This window comes from Pholis gunnellus (assembly GCF_910591455.1).
Source record: "Pholis gunnellus genome assembly, chromosome: 18".
NCBI lineage: Eukaryota > Metazoa > Chordata > Actinopteri > Perciformes > Pholidae > Pholis > Pholis gunnellus.
Window position 1 is genome coordinate 7302012 of NC_136545.1, and position 20838 is coordinate 7322849.

Genomic DNA, 20838 nt, shown 5'->3' on the forward strand with positions numbered 1-20838 from the left:
TCCAGCTTCATCACCAGTGGACACCTCCTCAATGTATTCTGCTTCCGTATCCCAATCCAACTCTACTTCAGGGCCTGACCCGTCATCTGTGACCAGGACTACACCAGTCACCATCACAACCACCTCAGCTGGCAGCAGCATCAGCAGCAGCTCTTTAAATAAGGACAATGCCTCTGTCAGCCTCAATTCCTCAGGTAAGTTGATCTGATCACAACATATTTTAGTGTAACAAGTCTAAGATTCTAAAGAAATTAAAAAGGATCAGATAGTCCATTACAATTACTTTATTTAAGATGTCAGGGATAATGTTCAATACAATGACAAAGCCTACAGTTCGTCAAAATAAAATGTACTTAAATGAAATGGTCAATTTGACTTTTTGGAGAAAAATGTATTGTTTAGAACAATCAACTAATTGGTCAAATAGTCAATGGATTAATCCACAGAAACTAGTTGTTAGTGGCAGCGCCAAGAGTTGTTGAGATATTTTAGTCTGGACAGAAAGGCCGAGTGACATTGCCATCATAACAAGTCTAAGATTTTACAGACATGCTAGTGTCATGCTGGCAGTGACAATGTTAGCATGTTGATATTTGGCACGCATAATGTTCACCTTCTTGGTTCAGAATATTAACCTGCTAACTTTTGCATAACTACAGCTGAGGCTGATGGCAGTGACATTAGTTTGGCTGGTATTTGGGTATAAATGAAAGGATTGGACAAATTGAAACGCTGACCTGATGATTGATTGAGCATTGCATTGTTGGACTCATGATTGAGAGTTTGAAGAGGGATCAGAAACAGATATTTTCTTTCATTATTCCACACATTCGTCTTCCTTGTCAAAACCTGCCACAGTCAGATATGCATGTGTGCTATGCTAGTCGTGGCTCCATTTAGCCTTGGGCCAATCGCCTCGAGCAGAGATGAGGAGCGGGAAAGAGAGGTCTGGTAAGGTCACTTCTTTCTGAACTGCTTTCTATTCATTTTTAAACGTGAAGTGTTTAACTCCAACCAACACTGCCTGAAGTGATTGGGGAAGCTGCATAAGTCCAACTATTGTTGGTGGGAAACAGTTTAACAGATAAATAGTTAATGAATACTTTCATCAATTTTTATTGTGCTTCATGGACTCCTAGGTTATCTGTCGGCTGTAATACTCAGTGTATATACACACAGGTATATATTATATACAGTGTCACTGATTTATATCAATCACATACTTTTAAGAACAACATTCAATTTAAATTGACTACCTTACACACATGAAACTAATAAGCTATACTTGGTAACATATTTTATAATATATTACATGATGTGTATTTGAAATGTTTTACTATAAAAAATATACATAAATACTGGGATATTTTGGACATATTACACTGATAAGGGATGAGGAATGGAATTAAACAATATATAAATCCTGTACTCACTTTATAGTATAGCACATTATAATCACATATAGGAATATTAGTGATACCAAATACTATTACGTACAATAAGCTCACTCGTACTTTACTTTCACGTACTTACTTAAACTGAAAGCCACCATAGTACTCAGACACCCTTGGAAAGGGAGGGGTGTGCGAAGGGGTATTTTATTTTAATGCAATCTGCAGCCTCACCAGTAGATGCCACTAAATCATACACACTGGTCCTTTAAGTCATCATTAAAACAGCTTCAATGACCGGGCCGCCCCCCCCCTCCCTTTTTTTTCTTTTCTTGCATCACTCAGTCGTCACGTAGCCTCGCCTCCAGGCTCTTGTAATCAGTCACCTTCAGTCACAGGCAGCCACACACACTACATCTGTCCTCAGGGAGCACAGAGCGCAGAGCTGCAGCTACACAAGTGTTTGTGGAGATATACAGTGAAAAGAGCACTATGATGAGGGTCAGCCTGCAGGCTCTGATATCATGTAAGTAAACACTGACATCAATGCATGCTATTTGATGTGGTGACTAGCCTTGAAATCTGATTTCTCTCTTTGTCTTATTATGTACAAGACTTGTCAATGTTTCCAACAAGTCAGAATATGTGGAAGATCACGTCACAACTATCAAGATAATTCAATAAATTGAAGAAAAGTTTTGCTGAGGGAGGTGGAGGGAATGCAGACATACCACTTCATTGTAAAAATGTCCCTCTTACTATTTGGTGTTGTGTAAACTCTTGGAAATTGTTAAAAAATCTGCGTGAAATTATTTCCCATTTATGACTAAGACAGACTTGTTTCAAGATATTTTTTATTAAATTGCAACAGTTGAAACATCTCTGAAGAACAGACTTTTTTCACTGGTTTAAAAAAATGATGTTAGTTAGTTGTATTCAATACAAATAAAGTTAAAATCACAAGCCGGCTCTGCCTGATGAGGGTTAGCGTTAAACAACGGAATGCTTCTTTGTTGTGTAACATTTGATTTGGTGCTGAGCTGTAAAAACAATATTTAACAAGTGAGAAAGTACATTGGATATTTTCACTCTTTCAACTCTGGGATGATTAAACGCATTTGTGTAGGTGCCACTAATGCTCAGGGGCGTGGAATCTTTTTAGTTCTTCTTAACTTTGACTTTGGTTGTGAACAACACCGTGCAGTTTTGAAACCTGGAGGTAGTAATGGAGTTCTTGCATCACAGGATAATGTGGTGAGTTGAATCACTGACTTTCTGTCAGAGGATGATGTTGTTATTCATTTCCAGTAGAAATGTGGAGTGACAATGAATGCATCATACCTGATCTCTGCCCCAACTTCCTTTTCACTAAAACACTGAGGACACAACTCTGCCTCTCCCCCTATAGCATTATACGGTTCTCCGAAAACAGAACTTGATTCTGCCATGACTTTTAACTGTTAACTGTGACCTACTTGTTCTAAAGGTGAAGTTGAAAGTTGTTGAACTGCGTGTTAAATTCTATATTTTTCTTAAAGTCAACAAATCCCTGGAAAACACTAAAACCAACAATGTGTCGTATTCTGTTTTATTACTGTTATTGGTAAAAGCCCCAAAACTTTAAAGTGTTTCATGTGTACCGTTTGTAATTGCCACATTCAGAGTCGTCAGTGATGGTATTAATAAAAAAACACACACACACACACACAATTAATATTAAAGGGGTACTCAAGTGATTTAGTATTTCACCTCCATGACATCATCATGACATCTTCCATGACATGACATCATCGTGTTAACTTTTTGGAGCGCTCATGTTGAGTAAACTGACCGTAATGTGTAAAATACATGGAGTGTAAGATCATTATCATCCCTCTATGGTGTCCTCAGAGACTGTGGGGCCTGTAATAACAACAAGAATAGCTGTTGTATGCTCTTAAATCTGTAGAAACACATTGCCGCCGGATTGTACTTTAAATAAAAAAAATGTTTTGTTTTAAATTGCAGGTCTACTGTTGTGTTCATTGAGGCCTACCAACGTCAGCTCCGAGGCTACAACCTTGAATTCATCAACTACTCAACCACCCACGTCAAGTGCTGATGTCACCAATATAACTTCCACCAGTACAACTCTGTCTACCAACAATACAGCTTCCACCCAAAATGTATCCAGCACTGAGCAAACAAACACTCCAAATGCGACAATTTCATCAGAAACACAAACCACGTCGTCTTCATTTTCTTCCTCATCTCCATCTATCACAACTGACACCCAGGACTTTAACGTCAGTACCAGCACAAGCTCCAGCATCAGTACCGGCATCAGTACCAGCACAAGCCCCGACATCAGTACCAGCACAAGCCCCAGCATCAGTACCAGCACCAGCCCCCCCAGCACAGCACAAACCACCAGCCCCATCAGCACCCAAAACACCGGCACAACAACTACTACCAGTACCACCACCAGCAGCACCACCGCAAGTACCACCCAAACCACCACACTGGGACAAGAAGGACATGAGTCCGAGGCTCTGAGCTCAGGTATGTAGCGACAAGAATGCTAACATTTGATAATTATAACGAAACACAAAGTAGGTGAGACCGTCATTAGTTTTAGTTAACTGGTCATAAACCAAAGTATTGGGCAAATTAAAGTTTAGAACAGATGCTGGCGCTAGATAAAAGGTCAGGGGATCAATTTGACTGCAATTCAGCTTCTGGGCACCATGTATGTCTGTACCAAATTTCACAGCAATTTACGCGGTATAGCTGTCAAGATATTTCAATTACAACCATAAATGTCAATCAGCTGGCAGCACAAGAGGAAAAGTCACCGTCTGACGACAGAATGCATCATCTGGGGACCATGAATGTTTATACCAAATGTTGTGCCAAACAATCAAGTAGCTATACAAAATCACAGAGATATTTCACTGAGAACTTTGACCTAGAGTTCATCCTTTAGGGACCTTGAATATATGTAGCAAATTTCATGGCAATCCATCCAAAAGTTGTAAAGATATTTCACTCAGAGCTATGAATATCGACGTAATGGTGGTGCAAGAGGAATAGTCAGGGCTCAGCATAATGAGTACAAAAAATCTGCCTGTTAGTTGCAGGAAATAATAGGCAGAAATACAGGTGAATAACTTCCCTCCACTTATAAATCCATGTTCGTCTTTATAACCGCGGTGGTTATGTCAAAGCAAGCAACTGATAGGATTGGAAATGATCTGCATTACGTTTTTTGTCCACCATTTCACCAATGTTTCTAAACTACTATTACTGCACAGTAAAATGTTTGCGTAGTGAAGAGTTAAAGAGAGGCTTTATCAGCACAATGTACTAGTGAGTCAAATCTGAATCTGTTGCATATTTTTAAGTGCTTTGGGCGCCTTTTGTTAGTTATTTTGGGATACAATGAATAAGAATAGTAAAATAATTCAATACTATCCGAATATCATAATATATTTATAGCTGTTTGGGGCCCTCAGGCCCAGGGTGCCTACCTCTCCATTTTGTATAAATAATTTTATAAAAGTATAGTCAAAACATATTAAACTGCATGTCATCTGACGAAACCATTTGTTTCTGATGTAAATGGTCCATCTGTCCTAAAACATCAAAATGTGAGGGTCTCTGAGTGAAAAAAGGGAACCAAAGAACAAAGCGCCGGTGATCACACCTCTCTGATTAAAGAGGTCAATGTAAACACACAGAGTCCATGCATCCGTTCCTCATTCTCTTTGACCTATTTAGGCAATGTGTCGATCTGTGGTTAATATTTGAACACAACACTTTACTCTCACACTTCCTTGTTTACTTTGGAGTTGAGTCTTCACTAGTTGAATGAGTGAAAACGAACGGCATCAGTTTGAAGACAAATGGCTGTGTGCCAGTTCTTTCCCTGCTCACTCTATAATTCACAAAACTTTTTTTTAAATGGCATCCAGTCGTTACAGAGACACGTTAAGCAAGTCTCTCAGCTCTATAGATCTATCCATTCTTATTACGGATTTCTGTGTATGTCATTTTAACAGAGTTTGAACTCTGTCCCTCATGTGCAGGAATGTGAAAAGACATTCCCGTCATCAGTAACCATTGAATCTGATAATGCATCTGACTCAGAACTTTTATGACATACCGCCAGGGCACAGTTTTTGATCTTAGGCTGCTTCTTGGCTAGGTGTCTAAATATAAGTGTTATGAGTACTATGAGTCACCCGGCGGCTAGACATAGCCCCAGAAACTTAAGTCCGGAACTAAATGTGGAATTATTTCTCTGCAGTTATATGCTTTAGCACACCCAAAAGTCCAAAACTGAAAGTTCTTGTTTGATTTACCATCATGTCTGAAAGCAAATTAATATGTGTGATGGCAAATTTCCACTGTGACTTATTCATCTGTTTTTATTGTCGGACCACTCAGTGTTTTGGCCATTTTTGTCTTGTGAGATAAAACTTCAAGATTTTAGGACTCCCAGTTATAAACAAGGTTAATGAATGTCAGACATGGTCAGTGAGGGTATTCTCAAGTAGAGTAATACAATGTGTGTGTCGTACTCAAGGAGATGATATTGTCAGCTTAGATAAGGGGCTGAATGGGGATGCAGACCATTCAATAGTTATCCACAGAATGGTCACTGTTGCCCAGATGTCTTAGTGATGACACGGTGCTCAGGTCCTTTATTTAAGTCGTGCACAACCTGCACCCTGGGTTCGTCCTCCTTCAGACTGCATTGCACTCTGTATGACGATTGAACCTTCTCTGCACAGAGAATAAATACTTCAAAGACAAACTTATTTTCTCAATGTTCTTTGTTTCAGTATCATAGGACTCACTCAGTACTGTTAAATAGTTTTTTCCACCACAACTGGTAACAGTTAGAAATGCAATCTCCAGTGCCACACAGTGAGGTTAACACTTTTGTTTTTTAACGAAATGTCTCAACAACTATTGGGTTGGTTTCCATGAAATGTGGTGCAGACATCCGTGTTCTCCTCAGTGTCAATTGCAATAACATGATACCTTAACTTTTCCTTGCTATCATGAGGTCCTAATTTCCATTTGTCATGTACGCCAAAAACCTGCAAAAGTAACGACATTCCCATCAGCCTCAGCTGTACTTTGTGTTTAGTGCTAATTGGCTAATGATAGCATGCTTACACAACAAACAAAAAAGTTTTACAATGTTAGAACACAACCAAGTGAGCAATTACAATTGTCTTGACAGCTGGTTTCAACATCTGTAACTTATCACTTCTATTATAATTATTATTGTCCATTGTATGCCTTTATTTGACAGTGAAAGTAGAGAGATGACAGGAAAGGAGTAAGAGATGGGGAATGAGCTGCAACAAAGGTCCTTGGCCTGACTTGAACCAGAGAAGTTTTGGTTCATGGTCGTCTGTTTAATTGATTTAATCGGCCCTGGTCAGACTATCTTGGTTTCTTTTGTTGTGAAAGCCACAAGAAAGTGGAAAACAAGAAACAGAAGTTATTTTAAAATGGCAAAGGTTTTCCTCTAATATTTGCATTGTGACGCAGCTTTTCTGCAATTGTTTCCGTGTTTGTGTAGCACGAACCTCGATCTTCCACTCCACCCACCTATCGCCAAATGAGTTCAAGGATCGGACCACTTTGTTCCATGACGAGTTGAAGATTGATTTGATAATCTACAGCAACCAAACAAAAAAAAGGCCATTTTGTCAGAGCATCCAATGGAGCCCTCAATTCCCTAAAGTGTCCTCCCAGATCACTGTTGAAACTCAACAAAGTTATCTGTTACTTGGTTGTCTGTCAGCCAAGCAACTTACACTTTGAACTTAGAGAGAGGTGTTGGAGACAGCTTAATTTCCCAAGGTGGTGATTATTGATTGAATTCTGCTTCCGAATAAGAGGAGTGACTTGGAGTGTGACAGCCGTCTAAACATTTTTTCTGGGCATTAGTGCCATCTCACACATAGTAATACACCTGCAGCAATGTGCTTGGTTAAGTTTCCGGCTACGAGATTACTAATTAATACTTCAGCTCAAAGGTCAGTGTGGTCTGCTGGCAAAGAAATTATCTTAAGGTCATGGTACATGACAGAGGAAGATTGAAGTCACACACACAAAGTATAATCAGTTGAGGCCAGCCATGTACTGTATGGGTCCGACCAATAAGGGAACTATGAGGTGTGTTTGGATGATGACATGAGTTGCAACCTCGTGAAAAAACTAATGGCAGAAACACATTTTTAAGTCGGACTTTGTAAATCTCAAACAAAAACTATCCTGTGAAATGTTATGTCTCAAATTCATTCTGAAACTAGATTTTTGCTGTGCTTTGCTGGTGTCATGGCTGTATGGATGGCGATGTCTATTGGTCATCCCATCAGCCAACTATTGCCAGATATCCATTGGTTTCCAGACAGTACATTTTAATCAATTGTATTATCTCCTGTGTTCATCTACCTCCACCATGAGTTTGACCTTTGAGGTTTGGTGTAGAATGTCTCAACAACTGAAAGATGGACTGCCATGAAAATTGAACGCAGTCCTCCCATTTATTCGAATGTGGGTAGTGCGTTTGTTCACCACCAGAGATGCCGCGCAAATAATGCAAACAATTTTCAAACAATACATTTTGGCAGAGTCAACTGAGACATCTCTGATATTTCCCCAAATACCTTTTTATTCCTTCCTTTTAATTATTAAAAAACACATATCTCTATATATATATTTCAGTTGGACATAAAAGGCACCTTTGACAGAACCGTCCTGAGTAACAAAAACTATGTAACGAGTAATGTAATGCATTACTTTTGCAAAAAGAGTAATTAAAACAGTTTCAAATAACTTGCACAACACTAGCGATAAGCACGCTGAAGACATACAGTTTGAGTTCAGAAGTATTGTGTAAAAGGTGGAAAGGAAGTAATGTAGGAAGAAACTTAGGCACAAGGTACTTGGAAAAACATATTACTTGTTTGCAGGACTAAAACCGTTTTTACAAACAATGGATCTGATGATACTTACTGTCTCTCTCTTTCTCTCTCCAGGAACTATTGTAGTTATTCTTATTGTGGTCACAGTGACTGTCACCTCAGTGTTGGGTGGGCTTTACTACCATAGGATCCGGTGAGTCCAAAGCTCAAACAAATCTATAACGAGTGCATTATGATGTTATTGTTAATGTAGTAAAACTCAAGTGATGACATTTTGTGGGAAAGGTGATAAGGTTATAAGATAAACATATTTTGCCGTGAATTAGAGTTTTTTTTTGTAAAGGTATATGTCTCTGAGATTTCTGCCGTCACAATGAAGATGATATCCCGTGATATCCACGGGATGATATATATACACAATGAAGATGATATATATATAATTTCATTAGTTACATTTTTTTATTTAACAAATATCAAAAACACTTTTTGTTGTGTACAGGTTTCAGGGGCTACTCTTACTATAGTAAATTAATGATTATGTCAAGCATCAGAGTAACTATAAAATGTTTGTATAACCAAAAGAGTATTTTTTTAAGTATCTTTATTTCATATATATATATATATAGCGTCTTTCTTTAAAGACTACTGTCATCATATTCCTTTCTTTCCATTCAACTTCTCTCTCACTGTTTTTTCTCTACTTCCTCTCCGTTCCAGACGTAGATCCTATGGCTCTCTTATGGACAACGACCGCAGCGCTATGGCCAATTTCAGCAACCCAATGTATGACCCATGAATCCTAACTTTTGAACCTCCAACTCCAGAAGCGACCCCCTAAACCCAGAGCCCTCAGTCTGTGGATGGAGACGTTCTGATCAGAGTGCGTTTTTCGTGTGTGCGTGATGAGTTCAGCGCGGTCACATTTTATAGCTGCGGCCTGACCGCTTGATTGCCAAAATGCAAAGCAAATGTGATGTTTCTATTGATCTTTGTTAAAGTAGCCTCATTTGTTTTATTGCTAGGTAGAGTAAACATAGAAGGACAAACATTTTAAAACAGCTCTGGCTGCATAGACTTAGCGCATAATTATATTACCACAGCTAAAATGTTAAATTACAGTGAAAACAAGCGTGTTCATCAGTTTTGTCAAAAAGGAGGAATTTTGTAAGCTCAACCAGGATGTTTTGACAGCAAAAAAGTACAAAAAAACTTTACTCTAAGCAACTGTAGTAGATGAGGAAGCTCTGACAAATTACCACTGTCTGGCAGCAGCAATAGTATTATTATGAAAAACAGTTCAAACAATACATCATGATTGTTGAGGCACTTGAGATACCTATTTCTTAATTAAACTGTGAAACAATGAGGTTTCTGTCGCAAAAGTAGAAAAAGGTTCTGCTATCAACCTGAATGTAGCCAGCCAGACAAAGTACAAAGCTCAGACAGCACTCATCTACAAATGTCCTGGTTTAACATTAATACTCTTAGATTCGAGGAGATGAAGAGTTAGACATTTGCATACGGAAAGGGAAATTTTGAGAAAGGTGCTAAAAAGGATGATGATGACTGTCTTAGCTTTTATCGAGGATGAAAATAGGAATAAGACAATAGAAATAGATTTTTAATTAAGGCAAAAAAAAAAAAAAAGTAAGAGCTTTCAGAATTTCTCCTATAAGCTGGGGAGTAGAGACATTTTTAGCCAAAACAAAAGGGGCAAAGTTAGCATTAGCGGCCACGGGAACCAAGAAAGGTTTGTAGCTTCATTCATTCATTTTCAAATTAAGTGTGTAAAAGAGTTTTTACATGAAAAGATTTATATCACATGCAGTTAAAGTGAACATGAATCGTTTTCATACTACAAACTGAATGGTGCAGAGGCAGAGAGAGACTGGCCTTTAAAAGGATAATATCTGGTTTAAGCCCTGTTTGTATTCATCCCACTGAAGTGAACTAAAACACTGGATCCTCTCCTGCTCCATGTGCTCCAGGCTGCATTTCTGATTGTAATTTTCATTCCTTCAGTATTATAGTATTGCTTATTTGCATTCAGGTGAAGAATGATGTGACAACATTTGATTGTGTGATATGATTGTATTTAATTGTTTGTGGAATAAAAGCAATAAAGTAATCATTTGAGTCCCTGTGATTGTTGTGTCAAAGAGACTCAGAGAGAAACTTCAAGGTGCTTATATGTACACAATGTTAATGAGTGGCATATGACATACAAAGACACACAAGCATGTATATGCTGTTCTCTGGATGACAATGTCAGTCTGTTGGTGTACCGTGTACAATAATAAGCACACATCAAAACAAAACAAACACTACAAGCCTCTCCGATAACTAATGGTTATAAAAAATTCTGCAAGTCGGGCTAGAGGAAAGATAGTGGGGTCAATAAAACTGAAGAGGTTCATCCCCTGTGGAAGAGGAATGGTCAAGGAAGTCCTTTAAATCTGGTCCATTACGTTTATATATATTTATCATATGTATTTGTATATTTACATGTTACATTTGTTCATCATATTTTATGTGAACAAGTAGAAATTTGATAAAAGTGCCAAACAAGAGATCAGAAGTCTCCAAAAACATCAGGATTCCTCCTCTGGAGACCATAAATACCAACAAGTAAATGTTAGAAAAACTATAGTTTATTTGTAAAATATTTAGCTTTGGACAAAAGTAGTGACATTTTTGTATGTAAGTGAGGGAAGCACTAATATGAAAATTGTTGATACGAAAAACAGATTGTTTACAAAAATGTCTGCAGATGGCAATACTGTTAGTTGGTCAAAATATGCCTATTTATCCGATTGCCTTGAATATACTGATGTTTATACTTATTTTAATATACACTATGTTAATACGAAAGAATACATGATATCTTTTGAAACATGTGAAACAGATAAAGTGATATGACAACACAGCGTGTGCGTAAAACACTCATGGATACTCAGCACGATGTCTTCGTCTCTGCTCCTCAATGGGCTGTAGAGCATTTATTAGTGGGAGCTTTAATAACGGTGCTGTCATCACTGCCCTCCCATCGTGACTGCTTCTATTCTTCCTCTTCCTCCAACACTTTCCCATGACATCCTCCTCTCCTACCCACGCTCTTCTACTTCAAACCACAGCAGCTTGTTTTGTTTTCCTAACCTCCCATCTTCTTTCTTCATCTCCACCGAGATCCTAAAATTGTCAACTCTGGCTTTGTCATTTAGTTGACATATTAAAAAAAACTATCTATTGCAGTCATTTGGCCACAACATCCATGGTTGCATATTGCTAAAATACTGCATTGTGGCTGGACAATCATTGACTGGTTAGCCTCAGCAGAGAAGGGGAAGAACCTGAGTGTCGCCAGTTATGATAACTTCTTCTCCTAACCTGCGTTACAGTTTAACGCTCCCTTCCTATTTATTCACAGATTTACTTATTGTCATATTCTATCAAGATTGAATTAAAAAAAACACAATTGACATGTTAAACTAGTGATCAGATCCTTTACTTTAGCTAAAAGTAGAAACGCCATGATGTAAAAGTACTTTACAAAGAAAAGTCTTGCATTCAGTATACCTGAAGGTAAATAGTATATTTTATTTTTAAAGCCTTTTGTCTACAGAAGGATCTGCGTTAAGTCTGATAAATTGCCTCGAGTGATGTCACTTCAGACATGGGAGGTCGGTTAGGTCTGTTTAGAAATAAAAGAAAATGTGCTGGTTTGAGTTCTAAAGAAGAGAGATTTTGCTGAACAGCGACCAGGGTGGCCACAAGATAACAAGAAACTACAAGATCATTTGAATTATGATTCAAATATGAATTCTCCAAAAAAAAAATTGCATCAGGCACTTGTGTTACTGTTGACATAATACCACATTAAAACATACCATAATGTAATGCTAGCACAGGCAGACAAGAGCCATGAAGCCAGCAAACGGACACACGTTACACATCAATATCAAGAGTTGGCTAACATCTGCCACCATACCACACTAAGTGAGGCTATAGCAGGAAAACCACTGAGCCTATTGAAATGATGCAGGGTGCATTTCATTGTTTATGAATTCAACTTGATGTGTGCAGTGTAAAATTAGATCAAATGGAGGTACTAAAATGTACAAAAGCATAGTAGTGTAAATGTACTTAGTTACTTTCCACCGCTGCTACTACTCGCCTCTCTATTTGTCGTCATAGAAGGGCAGCAGTAATAATAGAGGGTGCAGATATCGGTGATGCAGTGCTATTATCAGGCCTTAAATACTCCAAGCAATGTGTGTGTGTGTGTGTGTGTGTGTGTGTGTCATTATAATTACACTGGGGGAAGTGCTGGACCATTTTTTGACATTACAAACATCTGGAAAGCAGAACTCCGAAATGATATACTCCACGAGGACTTGCACTGCACAGCACGGTGCGTTTGAAGAGAGTGAATAATCAGGTGTTTTATTCTTCAGTTCATTTACTGCCGTCGTTGTACAGAGGAAGAAGCGATACAGGAAGAAGCCTCTTCCTCTCTCACTCTTCACTTGCTCAGGACTGTTTGTAACCACAATCTGACAACATGCACTATCGACATAGTTAACAGAGAGGCGGCTTACACGCAATAAGACTCTACAGCCATTCAAGCAGCTCTGTGCGGCTGTACTCAGACACGGTGGTGCTTTGAGCTAAATGCTAATGTCGGCACGCTAACATGCTCACAATGACAATGCAAACATGCTGACGTTTAGCAGGCATGGTGTTTACCATGTTCACCATGCTCTCCGGGAAGAGCAAAGGTGGAGGAGTAAACAATGACTGGTGTACATCTACAGACATCATAAGAGCACACTGCTCCACGGACATAGAATATCTGGCTCTAAAATGCAGACCTTTCCACATGCCGAGAGAGTATACTGCTCTCTTAGACTTAACCACAGCTGTTTATAGACCACCACATGCTAACGCTACGTTAGCCCTGGAGGAGCTGAATGCACACCCAGAGGGAGCTGTGATCAGAGCAGGAGGCTTTAATCACACAGACTTAAAGACTATAATGCCCAAACTGCACAAAAATGTAAGACTTCCAACCAGAGGCAAGGACATTCTTGATCAGGTTTACACAAACGTCCCAGACGCATATAAAACATGCCTCAAATCCACTACCATTACCCCCGTGTTCAAAAAACTCAATGACTATCGCCCAATAGCTCTGACACCAATTGTGATGAAGTGCTTTGAGAGACTTGTACTATCCCACATCAAGGCCAACATCCCCACTGATCTGGACAGCCACCAGTTTGCCTACCGGGGAAACAGATCTACGGAGGATGCTGTCTCAATAGCACTTCACACATCCCTGACCAAAGAGATCATCGTGGATTTCAGGAGAACCAGGAAGACCCCACCTCCCCCTCTCCACATAAACGGTGAGGAGGTGGAGAGTGTAAGTGAAATCAAATTCCTGGGAATCCACATCACAAAGGATCTGACATGGGCCCTTAACACCTCCCACCTGGTGAAGAAAGCCCAACAGAGACTCTTCTTCATGAGGAAACAAAAAAGCCAAAGTCCCCTCTCAGCTAACTAGTCAACTTCCACGGGAGCACCATAGAGACAATTCTCTGCCACTGCGCCACCGTGTGGTACACCAGCTGCACTGCAGAGAGTTAAAACAGCGCGGAGGATCGTAGGAACCAAGCTCCCGACTCTGGGTACGGTGTACGCTAGCCGCCTACACGAGAAGGCTAGCAACATCAGCAAGGACCCAACCCACCCAGGTCACAGTCTGTTTGTCCCCCTGCCATCGGGGAGAGGGTACAGAACTATACAAACACGTACAAACAGACTGAGATACACACACACACACACACACACACACACACACACACACACCACTGTAGCTACAACTCAGTCATAAACAGCTAGCACCCCCCCCCCCCCCTCACCCATCAAGCTGTGAAAATTCTACTGACTTTACTGACACACTTTATACTCTGTTTGCACTGTGTTAACACAGTGTTTGCACAAACTTTATTTTATTATTACTTTAGTAACGTTTTATTCCTTTTGTGTATTTTTATCTTGTATATTGTTTATCGTTGTTGTTACTCGCTGCTGCTGGCTGGCTGAGGGCTACCAAACTAAATGTCATTGTAGCACTACAATGACAATAAAAACCTCTAAACATTTGCTACTTGGCAGTAAACACAAAGCACAGCTGAGACTTCTGTCAATAGTTTTGAAGGTATTTAGTCATAAACCAAGTTATATTTTGGGACTCTTGAGTAATACCATTTTGTGAATATATAAAAAAAAGTTATAGAAATGTGTACCAATTGCATTTGGAAACCTGAACCATACAGGAAGCATTTCTGAAGTGCAATATATTTTATCTCTAGTCTGATAACTTCAAAACCACCCACACACACACACACACACACACACACGTTTGCGTGTGTGTCTACCAACAGAACGGAAACGTCTGCTGTTTCATTTACTTGGAAAATACGGTTGCAGGTTTCACTTTCTGCCTAAATGAGAGTGAAGCTTCACTCTTTCTGGTTTCTTATCATTTTTTACATGCTTTAGGGTCTGAAAACATGTCATGACCCGTTTGATAAGTTTCAAACTGAAAGAAGTATATAAGAGGGGGAGATTTTGGAGATGCAGTGAGAACAGCTGCATGAATACTGGTGGCTGTGAAGCGTTAACTTCTTCTAGCAAGCAAGCCACTGTTTATATTAAGTATCGCTACTCGTGCAAAAAGTGTTATATTTAGATTCGGAAATCTGCATTTTAAACACAAGGGTCCTCCTTCCATTTTGATGTTAGCAATGTGAGGTGTTTCTGTTAATTTGTCAACCCCCTGAAGTTGTGGTTGCTGTAGGTAGCACATGAGTTTTATCACCAATGTCACTAATCAACAGGTTTTTGTAACATACAAGATAAAACACAGAGGAGACAGCTGAGAGGAATATAAAGGCTGAGAAAGTGTGTGTGCATGTGTGCACCGGCGCACCTATCCAACAGTGGGCTTAGGCGTCGTTACACAGCCACTAACTGTGCACCGAGGAACAAACAGGGGACATTTTTTAGGTCCCCTGATGGTCATGCCTTATATCAAGCTGAAATCATGTCCAAAGCCCTCTGGTAGATTTTTTTTAATTTTAGCCAAGTGGGGACTTGCATGTGTGTGAGTGTTTAAGTCCATGCGCAGCACTTATCCTACAGGCTGGGGCAGGGATTTTAACGACCCCATTCACACACGTCGTTTAAACACTCCTGCATTGTGTGAATGGCTTGCAGCCCCAAGCCTGTCTTTCAGACTGTGGAGGGGCTAACAGGCCACTTAGTGAAGACATCAGTCTCTTGAAACATGTTTGTTTTAGAAAAATGGTAACAAAATAATCAACTTTAGTGGATACCTTAAGTTTTATTTTTGGCACTGTATTAATTTAAATGGCTACCAAGAAGGCAGGAGAGCAACGTGTATTTTAGAATCTAAAAGAATGGAAGAAAATACAAAAACAACCAGGGTTAAATTAAGAATATAATACTTAAGTACCTAAATACTTAATAAGATTCTTTCTTTTCAGTTTTAGTTCACTAAAAACTGATTTGTCATCAGCCTTTCCAAAATACTTGCCTGACCGGTTTGCACAAGCACTGGATGTAAATCAACTTTTCAATATACTAGTGTGCTCAGTCTACACTTGGATTCACTTTACAGTAAAAAGGTCCACACTTGTACTGTAAGGAATGACAGAGGTCCACCGTTGGTTGGTAAATAATGACACAAGTTCCCTCTTGGATAGCATGGAGTGACATTAAAACTCCACGTATGAAAAGAAATAAGCTAAATTAATAGTACTTGTGAAACAAATTATCTAAACTAAATAATTCTATATTATTCTTTAAACATGTTGTGTTTTTGAAAAATATACATAAAGGCACAGCTGTAGTGGATGGCGTAACCATTTTCAATCTCAACACTATTAAAATGAAGTGTTACCCAGAAGGCAAGGAAGTAATGAGAACTTCAAAATCTAAAAAAAAAAAAAAAGAAAAAAAAATAGGATGAAATTAAGAATAAAATGGTCACATTTGGATCCTTTCTTTTCACTTTTAATTTTTAAAATATTTTTTATTATGAGACTTTTCCCTTGGACAGTTTTTACAAGCACTGGATTTCAAACAATTTTACAATGCATCTCTGTCCTCAAGCTTTATTTATTGGAATTATTGTTGTTGATTCATAGTACAGGATGAAAAAGGTCAACACTTGTATTGTATGGAATGACAAGAGGTCCACAAAAAAAAAATCAATATTGTATGTCAAAAACATTAAAGGTAAAGTATGTCGAAGAAAGTCACAAAGTCATTGTATAGTATGCTGAAAAATTATCAAAGTATAGTGTGTCGAAAAGGTCGTAAAACGTCACAGTATAGTTTGACGGATATAGTCACACTGCCACTGTCACAATAATATGTCATAGTTTAGTATACCATAAAGAAATCGCCCCAAAAATATCAGATACAATAAAAAAAGACATAAAGGTCTATGGTACCAAAGTGAGAAAATAAAAGTTATAACTGACTGCATTTGATAAAGGTTCCAAAAAATAGAAACACACACGGCTAATTTCACCCTTTAACAGGAAGCAGTCTCACAGGCAATATACATGTTAGCCCCATCGAAGCGTGTTGTCTCCACTTTTGTTTAGAGCTCTGCTGTATGTTAACATGTATTGGCGAAACAACCGTGTTCTTTTGACATTTACTTATTCTGAAAACCACTCTGTCCATATTCTCCACCTCTTAACTCCACAAGGAAGTAAAGAACGGTCATCAATGGCAGAAAGTGTGTGAACTGAATCACTTCTCTGTGCCCGCTTCACGCTCAGTGGGAAATATTGCATCTCATCATCGTGGTTAGCGAGACAAAACACTTTAGAAACACATTTCTCAAGTCAAACACTATAGAAATGATCCCTGAAAGTATAGTCTTAACAATCTTACGGGTGAAAACAGTAAGTCATTCACAGGACAATAATTCCCTCTGAGGGTTCCTCTCTGCCATCAACAAGCTCCTCCTCGTCTTGCATCTCATCCAGTCATGTGTGTTTATGTAAATTACACAATATTTCACAGCTAATCTCTGCATGACTCTGACAGCACAGCGGTGATACAAAGAGATATCAGATACAATAAAAAAAAAAGACATAAAGGTCTATGGTAACAAAGTGAGAAAATAAAAGTTACAACTGACTGCATTTGATAAAGGTTCCAAAAAATAGAAACACACAAGGCTAATTTCACCCTTTAACAGGAAGCATTCTCACAGGCCATATAAATGTTGATCCCATTCGAAGCATGCCAACTTTCAGAAAGCACAGCGGTGATACGAAGAGATCACAGTTCCGTTTTTCTCATACTGCACGCTCACTAAGATAGCAAGCCTGCAGTTTAAGTACTTCAGAGATCCTACAGCATCGTCCTCCTTTACTGGGACCCCAAAAAGAGGAATTTTAGAAAGCTTTCAATTAAAAATGAATATTTGTACTAAGATGAGAGTCCACAATACCTTTTACATTTTAAACATTAAGCAGAACATCCTTTGTCGCAAAATATTATGGACCAAGTCAAAGAAAAGCTATATTACAGTATGTCTAAAGAGTTTAAGTATTGTATATTGAAAAAAGTCATATAAAGTATGTCCAAAAGGTTTTTGCCAAATCCATGCAGCATAGCTAAATTACAGCTAGCTGGCTAACCTTAGCTTGCTTGCTCGCTAACATTGTAGCTAGCAAAATATGAATTACTTCACAAGCTAAAAAAGTCATAGTTTAGCTTTAGCATGTCGAATAAAGTAATAAATAAGTCACAGTATAGCATATTGAATAAAGTCATAGTAGGCCTATATTATGTCAAAAAAATTCATAGTAGTAAAATGTAAATTGGGTAATCTTTTCTTCCAATCAGAGAGGTGAAACGTGCCACGCAAACAAAAAATAATTAATAGAAAGACTTATTATTATTATTTGTCTTAATAACTATTAACCACCAAATACTTCAGTTCAAAACAGTTTTAAGGTCTTAAATCCATCAACTGACTAATTCCCAAACTCAGGAGCAGGTGAGATTGGATGTTGCTATAGTTACCATCAAGTACACGGGATGCAATATATTAGCATTTGAATATGAATTTGCAAACATAGACAGCTTAACTTAAAAGGAGAATTTGTTGAGTTACTTGCAACAGCTTAAACTTTTGTTCTGACTTGTGACTCTGCAAAGCAATAGACACATTTTATTTGTAATATACTGGGTTATTTCATTACTGCTAACGGGTCATAATGTGTGGAGTTTTGTGAAAACTGTGCCATGGAAAACATAGTGAACGCTGGACTAGCAAATAGTGAATCCCTAAAAGAAGACATTATCTGCCCTTGAGAATAGAATAGAATGCTGGATGGAACATGCACTGTTCTGTGACTCGAATAAATTAGAATGTTGACGTGTCATCTTATGTATGAAGCCAGGTGCTTATGCAAATTAAACTCAGTATCTTCCAAAACTTTACAGAGGACAGCCGGACAGCTCTGAGGCTCTGAGGCTCTGAGGTAGGCCGTGGGAAAACAACTGCTCATAATTTATAGTACAGTTTTATTTTATTTGACTGTGGTCAGGCTTCCTGGGGGGCTCCCTGTTGACGTGAAGGTCTATCATCCGGCTCGTTGGCTGAGGCTTTTCAACCTATTACAGTCGGGTGTTGCCCTTTCATGTAAGCAGATTCATGCTCACTGTGTTGAGCTGTTTGGAGAGTGTCCTGCAGTATATGTTAACAACTACATTCTGGTTAGTAGCCCATGGCTTCTCGGAACCAAAGGTGACGGTGAGCGTTCGAACTGTGGGGAAGACTCAGTAGCGCTCTGCCAACTGCAGTTGTAGAAATGTTGTATAGTATGGAAAAAAAACAACTCCACACAGGACAGCTGGACAGCTCTGAGGTAGGCCGCAGCATATTTTCAGAACTGCCCCCAGGTAGTAGCTGGCTTCTCGGAGCCATGCTGACGGTGAGTGTTTGAACTGGGGGGAAGACTCAGTCGCGCTCTTGAGTCCTGCCAGTGACAGGTCACTGTGTGGCTTAGTTCACTGTTAGGGGGCAAGCCACAGGCTGCCGTCAGCAGAGTGTAAAGATGGTCGGCCAGTTTTCAGTGCTACCTGGGGGCAGGAAGTCTTTGTGCCAGTCTGCCTCAGAGCTCACTTCAAGCTTCCCGTGGGTCTGATGTAGGATGCTGTGATAAGATACTTGCACCAAACTCCTGTCGTGTAAACCAGTAGCATATCTGACCTGTAACTTTGGATTCAGAATAGACTTTGAGTGCTACCACTTTTTGTTATTTGGCTCAGGATGTTTGGTGCCACCATACTGATTTTAGGATTACCAAATCCCTCCTTGAATATCAAATTGTTCACATTGATTATTTACTTAGTAGAATAAAAAAGAGCTTAGCTTACAGGACAGAAAGGGAAATGTAGACATCTTTATTTAAAAAATATAATGAAATTAAATGTATTATAGTCGTCATTATATACATATGAAATTCAAGCTCTGCATTTAACCAATCCCTAGCATATTGGGAGCAGTGGGCTGGGTTTAGTGTCTTGCTCAGGTATACTTCGGCACAGGACATGTAGCAGCCAAGGATGAAACCGCCGGCCTTGCGGTTACCGGACGACCCTCTCTACCCAATGAGCCACGGTATTTATAATCACACAGTTGTAGAAATGTTGTATAGTATGGAAAAAAAACAACTCCATAGAGGACAGCTGGACAGCTCTGAGGTAGGCCGCAGCATATTTTCAGAACTGCCCCCAGGTAGTAGCTGGCTTCTCGGAGCCATGCTGACGGTGAGTGTTTGAACTGGGGGGAAGACTCAGTCGCGCTCTTGAGTCCTGCCAGTGATAGGTCACTGTGTGGCTTAGTTCACTGTTAGGGGGCAAGCCACAGGCTGCCGTCAGCAGAGTGTAAAGATGGTCGGCCAGTTTTCAGTGCTACCTGGGGGCAGGAAGTCTTTGTGCCAGTCTGCCTCAGAGCTCACTTCAAGCTTCCCGTGGGTCTGATGTAGGATGCTGTGGTAAGATACTTGCACCAAACTCCTGTCGTGTAAACCAGTAGCATATCTGACCTGTAACTTTGGATTCAGAATAGACTTTGAGTGCTACCACTTTTTGTTATTTGGCTCAGGATGTTTGGTGCCACCATACTGATTTTAGGATTACCAAATCCCTCCTTGAATATCAAATTTTTCACATTGATTATTTACTTAGTAGAATAAAAAAGAGCTTAGCTTACAGGACAGAAAGGGAAATGTAGACATCTTTATTTAAAAAATATAATGAAATTAAATGTATTATAGTCGTCATTATATACAGATGAAATTCAATTTCTGCATTTAACCAATTCCTAGCATATTGGGAGCAGTGGGCTGGGTTTAGTGTCTTGCTCAGGTATACTTCGGCACAGGACATGT

The 20838-nt window shown here is 39.2% G+C and overlaps 1 protein-coding gene across 1 annotated transcript; it reads left to right on the forward strand.

Annotated features, from left to right (window-relative positions):
- Positions 1-1794: 1794 nt before the first annotated feature.
- On the forward strand, positions 1795-10457 carry parm1 (prostate androgen-regulated mucin-like protein 1). Its single transcript, XM_079178472.1, has 4 exons — positions 1795-1917; positions 3399-3932; positions 8435-8513; positions 9038-10457. Exons 1-4 carry the CDS (start codon positions 1884-1886, stop codon positions 9114-9116), a joined length of 726 nt encoding a protein of 241 aa, XP_079034598.1. The 5' UTR covers positions 1795-1883; the 3' UTR covers positions 9117-10457.
- The last annotated feature ends 10381 nt before the right edge of the window (positions 10458-20838 follow it).

Coding starts and splice junctions, on each gene's coding strand:
- parm1 (XM_079178472.1), top strand. CDS start 1,884: ATGATGAGGGTCAGCCTGCAGGCTCTGATATCAT. Junction 1,918..3,398: donor CCTGCAGGCTCTGATATCAT/GTAAGTAAACAC, acceptor TTTAAATTGCAG/GTCTACTGTTGTGTTCATTG. Junction 3,933..8,434: donor GTCCGAGGCTCTGAGCTCAG/GTATGTAGCGAC, acceptor TTCTCTCTCCAG/GAACTATTGTAGTTATTCTT.